Below are 16,729 nucleotides of genomic sequence, written 5' to 3'. Positions count from 1 at the left end.
AAGTACACATACAAATGAATAAGAGTCTTTCCTTTTTATTTCCTTTTTTTAGATAAATAAAGTATTATCAGATAAAATTTTTTAAATTAAAAAATCTATTTGGTCTTATGGACTTTTTCCTTCTCATGCTGGCTTTGAACCACGATCCTTAGATCTCAGATCTCAGATCTACTGTGGCATGAGTGAGGCACAGGTGCCTGGCTCAATTTTATATTTGTATTATCGTTGCCACCCCGTCTTCATTCTCCCCCATCTCTCCTAACCCCAGTTATCCCCTCTAGTTAACTTGGTTCCATGTTCACAGATGTGAATTGAATATAATGAATGTATTTGCTCACCCTTCCTCTCTCAATTATGTGACAATGTGAAGAGAAATTACTCAAAACTTATTCAATCAGATTATTTACATTAAGTATGTTTTGTTGTCAATAAGATAATCATCCTGACTCAAATTTACCTATTGATATGCTATTATGTAATTAAAAACCATTAAGTTCCATATTGAGAATTGCGCTAATGGCTTGCTTAACTTGTAGGTAATTTTTTCAATATGCTAGTATTAAATGAGGTTCATGAATTTGTGGTGAAGGCTGTGGAGAGATATCCAAAGAACGCAGTGTTACAAATCTCAGCCCTCAGCTGCTTAGCACTTCTGAGTAAGTACCATTGCCAATGAGGATTTTGATTTTGTAATGTTTGCTGGGTTTTGAATCAAGAGTCTCCTGCATTCCAAGGAAGCACTCTACCACTGAGCTCTGATACCAGTCTTTTTTAAAAAAATTATTCTCTTGTTATTATAGAGGTGATGTATAGAGGAATTTCACTTATATGAGTCACAATGAGTACATTTCCTTGGGTACAGTGTCTTCTGTTCCCTCATTTTCACCTCGATGACAGTCTTCAGAGGAGAATTGGTACAGGCACATTGAATGTTGAATGCTCATATTAGAGCAAGAGGATCACATGTAAAGAAGGAAGGATTAAATACCTACCCTGCTGTAATGTAACATTTTTTTCCAATAGTGGGGACTTGCAAAGGAACTAAAAAGTATAAGCATTCTAGTTCATATAGTTTTTGTTGTCCATGCTTAGTTTAACTTGATCATAAACTAGCTAATCTCTTCCCCATTCCATTGTTTATTTACATAGGACAGGATGGTAATATTCAGTGGTATGACATATATTATAAATTGTTTTATGATTAATCAAAGCTGTTACATAATGCCACCTCACTTTGTGGACCTTCCAAAAATATGGACTTGAATGAGGTCAGTCATTGCTGGGCACTAATGGCTCATACCTGTAACACTAGCTATTCAGGATACTAAGATCTGAGGATCATGGTTTGAAGCCAGAATGAGTAGGAAAGTCTGTGACACTCTTATCTCCAATTAACCACCCCCAAATCAAAAGTGGAGCTATGGTTAGAGTGGTAGAGCACTAGCCTTAGGACAGTCCCTTGGCTCTGAGTTCAAACCCCAGTATTGGTACGTGCATACGTGTTCTCACACATACACACTCAGGACTTAACTAAGATGCTGGTAAATTATAAACATATAAAATGCCTAGCATATAGTTATTTAAATTTTTTTCCAGCTGAGACCATTTTCTTAAATCAAGACTTAGAAGAAAAGAATGAGACTCTGGAGAGAGAGGAGGAGGAGAAGGAAGAAGATAAACTGTTCTGGCTGGAAGCCTGTTACAGAGCTTTAACATGGCACAGAAAGAATAAACATGTACAGGTTAGATACTCATAAATATTATAGTTACTCAGATTTATGCTTGTAAATAGTTTTTATTGTATCTTTCCTTCTTTTTAATTTTTTTCCGGTCCAGGAGGCTGCATGTTGGGCGTTAAACAATCTCCTCATGTACCAAAACAGTTTACACAAGAAGATTGGAGATGAAGATGGCCAGTTAGTACTTCTAATTTTATATTACACACACACACACACACACACACACAGAGGAAATTTTAATTATATTTTTCAGTCAGTACAAACTGTTATCGTTAGAAATATACTTTGGTTTGGGTGGCACTGGGATTTGGGCCTAGGCTCTGGGCCTAGGTGTAGCTCTACTGCTGAGCCACACCTTCAGTTTGTATTTGCTCCTCATTTTTGTCTCCATGTCTATTTCTCCTAAAGTCTGACTGCCCTCAGATAAAACATGTTTCAGTTTCCTGGTGTTTGTTTTGTTAAGTCTTGTTCTACCACTTGAGCCACACCTTCAGTTCTTTTTGTCCTGACTATTTTGGAGAGAAGTCTTGCTTTTTGCCCAGGTTTAGTTGAACTTTGATACTCCTATTTACACTTCATAGGGTAGCTGGGATGATAGATACCTACGACCATGAGATGGGGGTCTCATGAACTTTTTGCTTGGATTAGCTTTGAAATATGACCCTTTTGATCTTGATTTCTGCGATTACAGGTGTGAGCCATTAGCACTTATCTAAGATCATTGTAAGAACCATTTCTGATGTAGGCATTATCTTAAATGTTGCTGCATATTACATACTGGTATATAGAGTTTGGATCTAATTGGCTTGCATAACAGTAAAATGGTGGTGTCAGAGTTGTCAGAAGTTGCATCATTTCTGCTGGGATAAGAATCTTCTAGTTTTATAGCTTATCATATGAAAATAGCATATTGATTTATCTCCAGTGACAGAAGGCACAGAGCCACTGTAAGTTTTTCTAATGAGGTGTCTAGCCTCATGGCATACTACATCTGGTGTTTTTGCTCTGTTGTTTCTCAGGACAGCTCCAAGAAGCTGTGGGTTGTGAATGAGGCTTTCAGTTGCAGACCCTGCTGGTGTGGGAAGGCCGGCACTCTTTCCCTTCATGCACGTCATAACAAGGCTTCCACACATGTTGGGTTCTTCTCTGCTCATAACAGAGCTGCTCATATCTTATGATTCTTTGCACTGGGGTAGCAATGGTTTTTAAATATGAGTGGCTCTCTTTGGAAACTTAAATAGTAAGATTGTACTTAAAAAAATCCTGGAAGCCTATTTAAACAATGACCTACCATCAATAAAGAGGGAATTAATGGCACTGATACCGTTTAATGAATCATTACAAGTTTGAGAAGAAATGATCATTATTTTGACAACAATGTTAAGCCAATATTTGAACAAACCAACATTGAGCATTAAAAGTCAGGTATGGGAATTTAGGCCTGTAATCCTTGCTCTCAGGAGGCTGAGGGAGGAGAATTTTGAGGTCAAGGACAGTCTGGGCTCCACAGTGAGACTCTGTCTCAAAAAAATAAACAAAGGGCAGGGAATATGGCCTAGTGGTAGAATGATTGCCTTGTATACATTAAGCCCTTGGTTTGATTCTTCAGTACCACATATATAGAAAAAGCCGGAAGTTGCTCTATGGCTCAAGTGGTAAAGTGCTAGCCTTGAGCAAAAAGAAGCCAGGGATAGTGCTCAGGCCCTGAGTTCAAGCCCCAGGACTGGCAAAAAAAAAAAAGACCCTCAAAAACTCTGAAAAACAAAATAAAAAGAACCAACCAAAAGAACTGAGGATAAGGCAGATTCATGATGCAGTTTATACATATTAGTCCATAACACATAAATTCCTCCATACTTATCAACATATAATTATATATATATACATTTATTACATTTAACATATAATATACATGTAGTATACCACATATATTACACATAGCATGATACATAACTATATAATATGTGATATACTATCATGTAATACATATGCTATGATATGGTACATGATATAAACGTAATATATAACAATATATTATATGTACAATGTAATATAATATACACGAAATATAATATGTAATATATGAAATATATAATAATATGTAATAGGTAATGTAGTATTATTTTATTTCTATAAGAAGATATATTTATGTTCTATATCTTTAAAACCTACTGTGCTTTGGAGCTGTTTTTATCTTTTTTTTTCTTTCTTGTTTCCATTATAAATAAGAGACCAACTTCCCCCGTGTCTTTTTCCTCCTGGTAAATCCTTGCAAGTGTGCTGTGAACTATTGGGCCTTTTCCCTTCTCCACCATTTATTATGTTTTAAATAAAGGGAAATATTTATTTATTGGTATTGAACAGATTTGGGTCTAATTTTTGAATGTAGAAAGCTTTGTCTGTCGCTGTTGTAAGTGGCCTCAGGTGCTGTTCTTCTGACCTTATTTGAGCTGGAGTTTTAGCTGCTGGGAGAACCTGGAACTAATTATAAACCCTTCCTCTTTGTGGAGGTTTCCAGCTCACAGGGAGGTGATGCTGGCTATGCTGATGCATTCTTCCTCCAAGGAAGTCTTCCAGGCGTCCACCACTGCGTTGTCAACTCTCTTGGAACAAAATGGTAAGTAAGGGGTCTATCACACGAGAGCAAGACCCTCCATTCACAGAGCAACCCCTTAAAAAAGGAATAAAAAGAGTAAGATAAAAAGCATAAGATAAAGAGTGAGAGTAATAAAAAGAGTAAGATAAAGCAGAATAGAAACACAAATAAAATAAATATGTGTATTTTTGGATATCCATGAATGTGCTCACTCACACATGACGTATATTTTATATGTTTTGCACAAATTGGAGCAAACTATGCCCTTTTATAAGTACATTATTGATAATAGACATTCTCACATCATAGTTAGTCATGTAGTTTTTCTGTGCATGCCTACAACCTATTTTACAAATTAGTCTCTGTTGATGGATTTTGGACTTGGATCCAATTGGATTTTAAAAATCCATAGCAAGCACTAAGGGATTGCTTTTTGCTTCCATTTTCCTTTAGATATTTTTTCTTGTTTATTTGAAAAGACAATTTTATAGATATGTGACTGGGTAATAAAGATATCCACCAATCTGCAATCTGGTAAAATTGTCCAGTTTTTCTTGAAAACAGTCCTTTACAAGTAATTCTTACAAGCTTTGTATGATTCAGTTCAAAATGAGACACAAATGGCTCAGAGACTTTGGGAAGGCTCACCCAGGTGCAGATCATGGCTGAGCCTGCTCTAGATTCCTGTCTCCGGAAACAGGAAATGCTGCCTGTAAACCTTGAGAGAAAACTCATACTGGAGTCAGGATCTGGCAGCTTTTGCAGGATATTTTTAGAGGGAGAAAAACAGTCAAAACACTGAAAGATTCTGCAGCGAAACAGCAGTAGGAGCTACAGCTCTTAGTAGAGAACATGGGTGAATGAAAAGAGATAAAGAAAGCACCTCATATATGATTCTTTAAACCGTGATTTAGGTTAAGTCAAAGGAAAGTTCTTTCTTTCCCTCTACTTACCGCATCTCTCTGATGCTACTGTAATAAAAGACTTGGAATGACAGAACCCTGAGAGATAGGGCTCGTTCCTTGGATAATCAATCACAATAAGAGGGTAATTACTGTTCTATTTTATTTTGATTTGATTTTCTTTATTTTTGTGCTGGTACTGGGTCTTGACCTCAGGGCTTGGGACCTGTCCTTTAGCCTTTTTTTTTTTTTTTTTGCCAGTCCTGGGGCTTGAACTCAGGACCTGACTAAGCACTGTCCTTGGCTTCTCTTTGCTCAAGACTGGTACTCTACTTCTTGAGCCACAGCTACACTTCTGGCCTTTTCTGTTTATGTGGTGGTGAGGAATCAAACCTAGGGCTTCACTCTACCACTAAGCCACATTCGTAGCTCTGTCCTTTAGATTTTTAACTCAAGGCAGGAACTGTACTCTTGAATCATACCTCCACTTCTGGCTTTTTTTGCTGGGTATTTGGAGATTAGAATATCATGGATTTTTCCTGCCTTAGCTAGCTTCAAACTGTGATCCTCAGATCTCAGTCTCCTGAATAGCTAGGATTACAGGTATGAGCCACCAGTGCCTGGCTGAATTGCTGCTTTTTGTTGTTGTTGTTGTTTGTTTGTTTTTGTTTTTCTGGTCCTGGGGCTTGAACTCTGGGCCTAGATGCTGTCCCTGAACTCCTTTTGCTCAAGGCTAGTGTTTCTGCTACTGGAATCACAGCTCCAGTTGTTGCTTTTTCCATGATTAGTTGGAGATGAGTGTCTCATGGCCTTTCCTGCCCTGGGCTGGCTTTGAACTGTGATCCTCACATCCCAGCCTCTTGAGTAGATATGAATTGCTATTCTCTACCATGTAGTTAGAGAAGCCTACAAAGGAGTTCAATCTAGAAAATAAGGGCTTGGATTTGGCTAATTCTGGGTCAGGCTCCTTAAAGAAGACATATAGTGCATTATTAGTGTTGTAATTCTTCACCGATTGGAAATTCCTTTTGGTGCACTTCTTATTCTGCTACCTGAGTTAGTGATATCCAGAGTTATGTTCTGGTTGGGAATTGGTTTTCTGAACTTTCTAATTTCTTGCCCTATCCCTGGCCATCTTCCAGATGAACTGTCCTCAGATCCCTCTGTGTTGACTTTTGCAATGTGCTTTACCAGAAAATTAAGAACTTGAGTAACTTGTTCCTCTGCACCTTTAGGCAACCTCTCATTGAAAGACTCATGAAGCTTTGGCTGTGCAGGGCTAGATCAATTTTCTTTAAAGTATTATTTAGAAAATGACTGGATTGTAAGGAAGCTAGAAGAACTGAGGCACAAGCCTGTAACCCCAGCATTCAGGAGGAGAAAGAAGTTCCACTGCAACTTGAAGGCCAATGCGGGCTACCTATCAGGTGCCTGTCAAAACAGAACAAGCTGGGTTCTGGTGGTTCATGCCTGTAAGCCTAGCTACTCAGGAGGCTGAAATCTAAAGATCATGATTTAAAGGCAGCCTGGGAAGACAAATCTGTGAGAATTTTATGTTTTAATTAACCACCAAAAAAGCGAGAAGTAGAGTTTTGGTTCAAGTAGTAGAATCTATCCAACCTTGTGCAAAAGGCTAATGGGACAGCAGCACCCAGGCCATGAGTTCAAGCCCCAGGACTGGCATAAAGAATGAAGAGATACAATAAACTAAAACAAAAAAGGCTAAGTTTGTGTAACAAGAAAAATTTCAAGACCAAGGCTTTAATATCTTGTGTGATATTTTCCTCACGTAATTGAATTTCCTGCATTCTGAATTCCTATCACATATTAGACAGATTCTTTGGCACTGGTAACATACCAGTGAAGTATAAATTATAGGCTCATGGAATTTTAACTTTTCTAGTGTGGAAGTCAGAAGAGACTACACCAGAGGACACTTAACCAAGCAAAAAAATGAAGGAAGGAAAGAGGATTTGATAGGTTAGGGGCTGGTTGGTAGAGCAGAACTTGTGACTAGCTAACCAATAATATTACTGTTGTGTTGACCGCTGTAGGTAATACATTTTGTTTCCTGTCTAGTTCGCTAATTGTGTGTGTGTGTGTGTGTGTGTGCGCGTGCACATGTATGTGTATGTTATTGGAGATTAAACCCAAGATCTGTCACTATCCTATTTGAGCTTCACTCCCTACCCACAAAAAGGCTAATTTTGTTTGTATTTTGTTCTCTCTGTGTGTGTGTGTGTGTGTGTGTGTGTGTCTATGGTGTTTGTGTGTGTGTGTGTGTGTGCCTATGCATGGATGTGTGCTGGTACCAGGACTGGTGTGTGCTGGTACTCAGGGTCTACAGTTCCTATTTGGCACATTTGCACACACCAGGCACTCTACCAACTTGTACTACAGTGTGGTTTTTGTGGTTAGTGGATAAGGGGTTTTGAGGACTTTTCTGTCCCAGTTGGCTTCAAATCTTGATCCTCCAAGTCTCAGCCTCTTGTGTATCTAGGATTACAGTGTGAGTCATTGGCATCCAGCCCAGCACCAGGGCTTCATATGTGTTTGGCTGGCACTCTACTATTTGAGCTACACCTTCAATCCAGTATTTTGCTAGTGATTTTCAAGATAGAGTCATGTATACTTTTATGCCTGAGCTGACTTTGAACTGCAATCTTTTAGATTTCTGAGTAGCTAGGATTATAGATATGATCTACGAGCACCCAGTTGTACTTTGCTTTTGGAATTGAGTCGTGCTAATTGTGCTCAAATTGGCCTCAAACTCTTGGTCCTTTTGCCTCTATCATTTTGAGTAGCTGGGATTCCATATGTATGCCATCATGTCTGACTTTTATTTGCCTTTTAAAGCAGATGTTCTTCTGCTAAACCAGAATGTAAAAGGTCAAGAGTTTTTCTAGGTAGCTAGCAAATGATCTGCCATAGAAAACGCTATAAATGTTAATTTACAAGTTGTTTTTTTTTTGCCAGTCCTGGGGCTTGAACTCAGGGCCTGACCACTGTCCCTGGCTTCTTTCTGCTCAAGGCTGTCATTCTGCCACTTGAGCCACAGTGCCACTTCTGGCCTTTTTCTATATATATGTGGTGCTGAGGAATCGAACCCAGGGCTTCATGTAGACGAGCCAAGCACTATTGCCACTAGGCCATATCCCCAGCCCGTGTTTGCAAGTTTTGAGTTACACATTGAGTTACTGTCCAGCATGCCAGTTCTTCAGATGTGGTCACTGGACTAGCAGTGTTGCCTGAAAACTGCCTAAAATAGTAAATTCTAGGCCTCATATAGACCTACTGAATCCTAAACCCTGGCATTTGTCTCCTAGGTGCTTGATAGTCATCATAAAGTTTGAGAACCACTCGTCTACAATAACTTATTTTGTTCTTATTTATTGTGTTGGTCCTAGGACTTGAACTCAGTGCCTCATATTCTCATTTGGCTTTTTTGCTCAAGGTTAGCACTCTGCTACTTGAGCTATACCTTCACTTCCGGTTTTCTTTTTTTGTTTTGTTTTTGCCAGTCCTGGGGCTTGAACTCAGGGCCTGAGCACTGTCCCTGGCTTGTTTTTGCTCAAGGCTAGCACTCGGCCACTTGAGCCACAGCACCACTTGTGGCCATTTTCTATATATGTGGTGCTGGGGAATTGAATCCAGGGCTTCATGTGTACAAGGCGAGCACTTTACCACGAGGCTGTATTCCCAGTACCTTCACTTCCGGCTTTCTACTGGTTAATTTGAGATAAGACTTTCCTGTCTGGGCTGGCTTCAAATATATGATCTTCAGATCTCAGTCTCCTGATTAGTTAGGATTACACGTGTGAGCCACTAGTGTCCAGCAAGAATAACTCCTATCTTCTAAAATATCTCCTTAAACTCTAGCTATGTTGGGCAAATTTATGACAACTTCCTACTCAATCAAACAAATATAACTAACTAAAAACACATTCTCTGTGTGAGTGTGTGTTTGTGTGTGTGTGTTTGTGAGTGCATGTGCGCATATGCCAGTACTGAGGCTTGAACTCAGGGTCTGTGCATTCTACCTTTCCATTTTTTGCTTAAGGCTGATGCTCTACCACTTGAGCTACAGCTCCCCTTCTGGCTTTTTGCTGGCTAATTGAAGATATGAGTCTCATGCACTTTCCTGGGGGGCTGGCTTTGAACCATGATCCTCAGATTTCAGTTTCCTGAGTAGCTAGGACTACAGGTGTGTGGCACCAGTGTCCATCTTTATTATATCTTAATATGTCACATTCTTGATGCTTTTAGCAGGTATAAGTTTTCCAATTTAGGTGGAATGTTAGGCTATATATATTGCTTTCATTTATTTTTAATTTTTATTCATTTATTTGTCTTAATAATACTGGAGATAGAGTCCAGAGCCATGCACTTGCCAGGTGCCTACCCCTGAGCACATTTCTAGCTTTTTATATCTTCCTAAGATTGACAACACTGTCAAAAAAAAAACCCTCACAACTCAAAGTTTTCTATGTGTCCTCTTTTTGTTACTTTCAGAATGTTGAATTATTGTGTATAATGTTGGGATTGATATTTATATGACGCCTTCAAGACAATAGATATATGAAACCCCTAAGGCAATCAATTGTATTTAGTGAAGGAAGTTTACTACAGAGAGGGTCTCTGTTATGTCATATGTATTATTAAAATAAAGTTATTTTTCTCCACGAAATGCAAAATCAGTATTTACTATATCTTGCAATGATGCTTTATATAGGTCTTTTCTAACCCTCTGCACAGAAATGACATGTCTGCGCAGTCTACAGGGGAAAAAGCACAAAGTAGTTTTAAATGACCCAGGCTAGTTCCAGCTCTGGCTTCTCTTATCTCTGCCAACATTGGGGTGGGGAGGATGGTAAGGTTATACATATACCCATGACTACTCCTGGCTCATCACTGCCTGGCACACTTAGTATGTCGTTATTCTGTGAAGTTTTTTAAGAATAAAATTTAAGCTTCATTCTTCATATTATTATTTTATTATCTTTAGTTGTCTAAAGGGCTTTCAATTCAACATGCCATCTTATTAGTATAGTGCACCTTGACCAGTGTCATCCTTTCTATCTTTTTTCCTCATCTTTACCAACCCTGCTTTTCCCTTTAAGTTATCTGGTATTAGTCTTTCTTATTTTGGAGACCATTAAGCACATTTTTTTTCTGAAAAAAAAAAAGCCAGGCACCGGTGGCTCACACCTGTAATCCTAGCTACTCAGGAGGCTGAGATCTGAGGATCACTGTTTGAAGAGTGTAGAGAATTCTATGAGACTCTTACCTCCAATTGACCACCAAAAATGGGAAGTGGAGCTGTGGTTGAAGTGGTAGAGCGCTCAGGGGCAGTGTCCAGGCCGAGAGTTCAAGCCCCAGGACTGGCGAAAAAAGAAGAAAAAGAAAAAATAATTCACATAGACTGGGAATATGTTGATTTTATTGGAATAAATCTACACTACAAATAAAAATTAAAATCAAAATTTGAAGAACTCATAAATATGAAAATAATAGAACAAGGAATAGAGTATGTTTTCAAGAATTAGATATTAATGATATTTAAGTGGACAAAGAACCATACAGAACTTGGACTACTTTAATGTTTCAGTTTATTGCAAAATTATCAGAATACAGTGTTAGTGGCTTATACCATTCAGGAGCCTGAGATCTGAGGATTGGGATTTGAAGCCAACCTGGGTAGGTATGTTTGTGAGACTCTTATCTCCAGTGAACTACCAAAAACCAAAAGTGGAGATGCAGCTCAAATGGCAGAGTTCTATCCTTGAGCAAAAAAGGTCAGGGAGAGTGCCAGCTATGAGTTCAAACCTCAGTACTGGCACAATAAATAGGTAGATAGATAAATAAATAGTATGATAATGTGTTTTCATTTCAACAAATAACCTTAAAATGTCTTGTAGTTGATTTTAGAAAAATCCTGATGTCAAAAGGAATATACCTGAATGTTTTGGAGTTAATGCAGAAGCACATACATTCTCCGGAAGTGGCTGAAAGTGGATGTAGGATGCTCAGTCATCTTTTTGAAGGAAGGTAATATCAATTCATATACACACTGTATATGATATTGAGTCAAGTAAAATATTATTTCAAGCCTATCTCCAAGAATGTAAAGAAAAGCATACTGAATTTGAAGACAGAAGGCTTTTGCAGTATAATCTCATGTCACTGAGATTATCAGTACTGACTTTATCCAAACATTAAAAGATGAACTAAGTGTGTATGTCTCACACTATTGTTAGTCAGGAGGCTGAGATTTGAGGATCATGGCTCGAAGCCAGCCTGGGCAGACAATTCTGAGAGACACCTATGTCCAACTAACCAGCAAAAAGACAGAAGTGGAGATGTAGTTCAAGTGGTAGAGCACCAGCTATGAACAAGAAAGCCAAACAAAAATATTTCCAGGAAGAGAGGGAGAAAGGAAGGAAAAGATGGGAAACTATAGCAAAATGATGTTTTATTCTTGTGCTTCCTGCTTGGTGTTGATTTTTTGAATAATTACTTATTTATTGTCAATGTGATGTTCAGAGGGATTATAGTTTCACATGTAAGGCGTGGGTACATTTCTTGTACAATTTGTTACCTCTTCCCTCATTCACCCCCCTTCTTCTTTCCCTCTCCCCCATGAGTTGTTCACTTGGTTTACACCAAATGCTTTTGTAAGTATTGCTTTTGGAGTCATTTGTCTTTTTATCCTTTGTCTCTCCATTTTAATATTCCCTTTCCCTTCCCTAGTTCTAATACCAGTATATACAGTATCCAGGATACTCAGATGGTGTTGATTACTTAAAAATAATTATACAGTACATCTTAAAACAGTCCTGTGCATGTGTGAAAAGCACAAAATTTAAAACACCAGCATGCAGGTATTTGTTAGTTTTTTTTTTAAGGTTTTTTTTGTTTGTTTGTTTGTTTTGCCAGTCCTGGTGCTTGGACTCAGGACCTGAGGACTGTCCTTGGCTTTTTTTTTTTTTTCCTCAAGTCTAGCACTCTACCTCTTGAGCCACAGCACCACTTCTGGCTTTTTCTGTTAATGTGGTGCTAAGGAATCAAACCCAGGGCTTCATGCATGCTAGGCAAGCACTCTACCGCTAAGCCGCATTCCCAGCCCTTTTGAGTTTTAGTTTAGTTTTGTTTTTTTTTAGTCCTGGGGCCTTGGCTTTTTCACACAAGGCTACCACTCTACCACTTGAGTCACATCTCCACTTCGAATTTTTTGCTGGTTAATTGGAAATAAAAATCTCATGCACCTTTCTTCCTGGTCTTGCTTCAAACTGCAGTCTTCAGATTTCAGCCTCCTCAGAAGCTAGAATTACAGGTGTGGGCCACTAGCATCTTCCCCCTCTTCCTTCTCCTTTCCATCCTCTTTCTCCTGTTCCTTCGCCTCCTTTTCCCTCTCCTCCTTCTCTTTATCATCCTCCTTTTCTTCTTAACTCTGGAGCTTTTTGTTTGCTTGGCTTGCTTACTCACATTGGTTTTCTGCTATTTGAACCATCATACCTCCAGCCTGGTGTTTTGCTTCTTATTTTGGAGACAGAGCTGCATGGACATTTCTGAACTTCCAGCTAAGATCCTCTAGATCTCAGCTTTCTGAGTAGTTAGGATTGTAATCATGAGCCCAACTCAGGCTGGGCTTGAATTATGATTCCTGAGAGTGAAGTTGAAACAACTAAGACATTATTGAATTCAAATGCTATTTTATGCATCAATTTTTGATAGAACTTATGGTTCTGTTTTGTGTTCGTTTGATGTTTGTACACCAGGTTGTATTTGTCATAATCATGTGGATTTTATATCTGCAGTAACACTCCCCTGGATACAATGGCAGAAGTGGTCCCTAAGATAATAACAACTATGCGAAGCCACCAGACATTGTTGTCTGTGCAGCTGGAGGCTCTCCGGGCCATTGTGCATTTTATAGTGCCTGGTAAGTCACAGAATTGATAGCAGGCAGAGGTAGTAGTTTGAATGGATCTTGAACTTTTGGTGAAATACCAACTTTCTAGACAAACTTAAATGACTGGTTTTTCTCTCTTTTTTAAAGTTAGCATGCATACATTAGTTCAGTATGTGGATTTCATTGTAACTTTTTTTTGGTGCTAGTACTGGTACTGGAACTCAGGGGCTTGAACTCTCTCTGGGCTTTTTCTGTTCAAGGCTAGCTCTTCCACTTGAGCCACAGTACCACTCCAGATTTTTGGTGGTTAGTTGGGGGTGAGAGTTTCAGAGACTTCCTTGCTTAGGTTGGCTTCAAACAATGATCTTCAGATCTCAGCCTCTTGAGTAGCTAGGCTTACAGACATGAGCCACCAGCCCTGTTTTATTGTAACATTTATCCACAAATAACATACCCCAATTAATTCAGCCTCTCTGTCACTCTTCTCCCTCTCCTTTCTTCAATTTCAAGCATTCTCATTGCACTAAATTCATACACGCAGATGAACCACTTTCACCACATTCATACCCATTTACCAGCTTTATTATATTAGCCCTCCCCCATCTATAAGAGTTTGTTCTACTTTTTTTTTTGGCCAGTCCTGGGCCTTGGACTCAGGGCCTGAGCACTGTCCCTGGCTTCTTCCCACTCAAGGCTAGCACTCTGCCTCTTGAGCCACAGCGCCGCTTCTGGCCGTTTTCTGTATATGTGGTGCCGGGGAATCGAACCTAGGGCCTCGTGTATCCGAGGCAGGCACTCTTGCCACTAGGCTATATCCCCAGCCCCTGTTCTACTTTTTTTTGAGTCAGCAACTCCCAGCTTAATATTCTTTTCTGTTTCTGTTACCATCATCCAAGCTCAAGTTCAAGGTTTTCTCCCCTCACTTGCTTGAATTACTTTATTATTATTTTTCTAACTCTTCTCTTACTTTATCTCGATCCTTCCTTTACTTTGAAGTTGGGTTTTAGCCAATGTAACTGGTACTTACCTCAAGGGTTTCTGCCCTCTCTCCCTTTACCTCCTACCTACATCTTTCTCTATTTGTCCTTCAAAGCCCATTTAATTCACTCCTGCGATCTTTCAATACATGTTTTTTAAGTGCCTTTTACATTATGAACCCTAGGATGCTGTTAGGAGTTGAAACAGGAATGAAAGCAAAGTATTACATGTGTTTTAGAATTAGACAAGCCTGCTAATTACCAAGAATTGTGAAAAGGGCTGTTACACATAAATGTATACACAATGATGAGAATATTGGTGAACTTTCAACAAATTCATTCACAGAGTAATTGTGATATTTGAGATTCAGGGCACCTAGAGATGTCTTTGTATAAGGCCCAGGGGAGTTTTCAAGCACCATGAGAATGTTAATCTGGTCAGACAATTTTGGGTGTGAGTGAAAAGAATAAGGGGAGGACTGGTTGGGGCCATGCACGAAGGAAGAAAGATGGATTCCTTGCTTGTAATGCTGAGTAATTGGTGCTTTGTCATGAATTTAGTTAAAATTTATTGGAAGTTCTTAGAACCAGTAGTGTTGGGATCATGTGGGCATCGTACAGCAAATAGCTTTATGACGTAGAGTGAATTGGCATGGAAAAACTAGATGTAAGGAAATGGGCTTAGCCGTCATTGGTGATCAGTGGATGTGGGCATAGGGAGCTGGATGCACAGAGAAGATGGATTTTAAAGGTGATTTAGGACATGCATTTGACAGCCACACTTACTCCTAAATATGAGGGCTAATAGTGTTTCTTTCCCCCTTTTTGATTCTATAAAATTTCCAATTCTTTTGAAGTGTAACTTTTTCCTTTCAAACTGAAAGTGTTCTAAATCACTTTCTGTATGAATAGGGATGTCATATGTTTCAGAGTTTAAGAGGACATCCCCATAAAAATGCCTCTTTGGCAGGGCACCAGTGGCTCATACCTGTAATTGAGGTTCAAAATCAGCTTGGGCAAAAACTCTGAAACTCTTATCTTCAATTAACCAGCAAAAATCTGGAAGTGGGGCTATGGCTCAAGTGGTAGAGTAACAAATTTTAACAACAAAGCTATAGGACAATGTCTAGGTCCTGAGTGCTCCAGTGCTAACACACACACACACACACACACACACACACACACACACACACACCAGAAAAAAAGAGAAAAAAAGAGAATCTTTTTGAAGACAGCTTTTGTTCTGTCTTTCTTCAAATCTTCTAGCACTTTGAAAAATGATTATTAATCATATTTTTCATGTGATTATTTCCTATCCAAATGAAATGTATAACAACATATACATACATATTTATGATTATAGTGAAAGAGATTAATCATATTTAAAAAAATGAAGTCATGAGGTTCCATTTGTAACTGTCAGTTCACTATTGAGACATGGTTTACATGTATTTTTGCTTCCAAATATTATAATGTCTCTTTTTGAATTTTGTTTGTAGACTGTAATAAATCTTCAGTAACAGTAAACTCCTTTCAGTTTTCCTTGAAAATGTCAGCTTTATTCCTTTGAGGGACAATTTTTTTACTTAAATATTTATGAGAAAAGTATATATGCATGCATGTATTTACTTATTTATTTTGTATTTAGGCATGTCAGATGATTCCAGAGATGAATTTCAGCGTAAACTAGATATGGTTAAAAAACAATGTTTCAAGAATGATATTCACAAGCTTGTACTATCGGCTTTGAACAGGGTATGTTAAATATGGATTTACTGTCTTTATATGTTAACCAGAATATGACATTTAAGGAACTAGGGCAAGTATTTTAAAGTTTCCTTCTTCTCTTCAATGTGATAGTAGGAAGTCACATGATTGGAACATAGAATGACAATGGGAATATGGGCCATGAGGAGTACTGTAGTTAGCAAAATCTGTCAGAGATACATCTACCATCAACTATAGACTTATGAAACTTCTTTTTTTTTTTTTGCCAGTCCTGGGGCTTGGACTCAAGGCCTGGGCACTGTCCTAGGCTTCTTTTTTGCTCAAGGCTAGCACTCTACCTCTTGAGCCACAGCACCCCTTTTGGCTTTTTCTATATATGTGGTGCTGAGGAATCAAACCTAGGGTTTCATGTATACTAGGCAAGCACTTTACCACTAGGCCATATTCCCAGCCCCTGAAGCTTCTTTTGATTGCTAGCAACATTAGTCTACTTGAGTTTGTTTGATCTAGACAGCCAAAGAACTAGAGCTAGATGTGTGGATAGCCAGTGTGGTGTGTGTATGGGTGTGTGTGCGCATGCGTGCTCTAGGACTCAGACTTGAACTTAGGGACTCTAGTTCTTGCTTTCTCATTCAAGGCTTCTGCTCTACCATTTGAGCCACAGCTCCCTTTCTGGCTTCTTGTTGGTTAATCAGATTTGTTTGCTGGGGCTGGCTTCAAACCTCAATCCTCAGATCTCTGCCTCCTGAGTAGCTAGGATTATAGGTGTGAGCCACTGGTGCCCAGCCTAGATGAGGTATTAAACCCAAGAGGAGCTGGGATTTGGGCTACTGTTTTCTTTGTTGGCCTCTCTTTTACCGTCCCATGATAAAAAT

General features: G+C 38.9%; 1 protein-coding gene across 9 annotated transcripts in view; it reads left to right on the top strand.

Annotated features, from left to right (window-relative positions):
- Window positions 1-16,729, top strand: part of Lrrk2 (leucine rich repeat kinase 2) — a 137,995-nt gene that overhangs the window by 34,542 nt on the left and 86,724 nt on the right. For 7 of the 9 annotated variants that reach the window (XM_048366378.1, XM_048366370.1, XM_048366388.1 and 4 more), the window contains 7 exons: window positions 537-656; window positions 1,597-1,742; window positions 1,837-1,916; window positions 4,250-4,356; window positions 11,156-11,285; window positions 13,055-13,179; window positions 15,775-15,881. In XM_048366378.1, coding sequence (XP_048222335.1) covers window positions 537-656; window positions 1,597-1,742; window positions 1,837-1,916; window positions 4,250-4,356; window positions 11,156-11,285; window positions 13,055-13,179; window positions 15,775-15,881 — 815 coding nt within the window. The remainder of the gene's footprint in view (window positions 1-536; window positions 657-1,596; window positions 1,743-1,836; window positions 1,917-4,249; window positions 4,357-11,155; window positions 11,286-13,054; window positions 13,180-15,774; window positions 15,882-16,729) is intronic. The other 2 variants (XM_048366363.1, XM_048366395.1) reach the window with 2 other exon arrangements.

This window comes from Perognathus longimembris, chromosome 1 (genome assembly GCF_023159225.1).
Source record: "Perognathus longimembris pacificus isolate PPM17 chromosome 1, ASM2315922v1, whole genome shotgun sequence".
Classification (NCBI taxonomy): domain Eukaryota; kingdom Metazoa; phylum Chordata; class Mammalia; order Rodentia; family Heteromyidae; genus Perognathus; species Perognathus longimembris.
The sequence above is the reverse complement of the archived record's forward strand: the minus strand, read 5'-3'. Positions and strand labels throughout refer to the sequence as shown.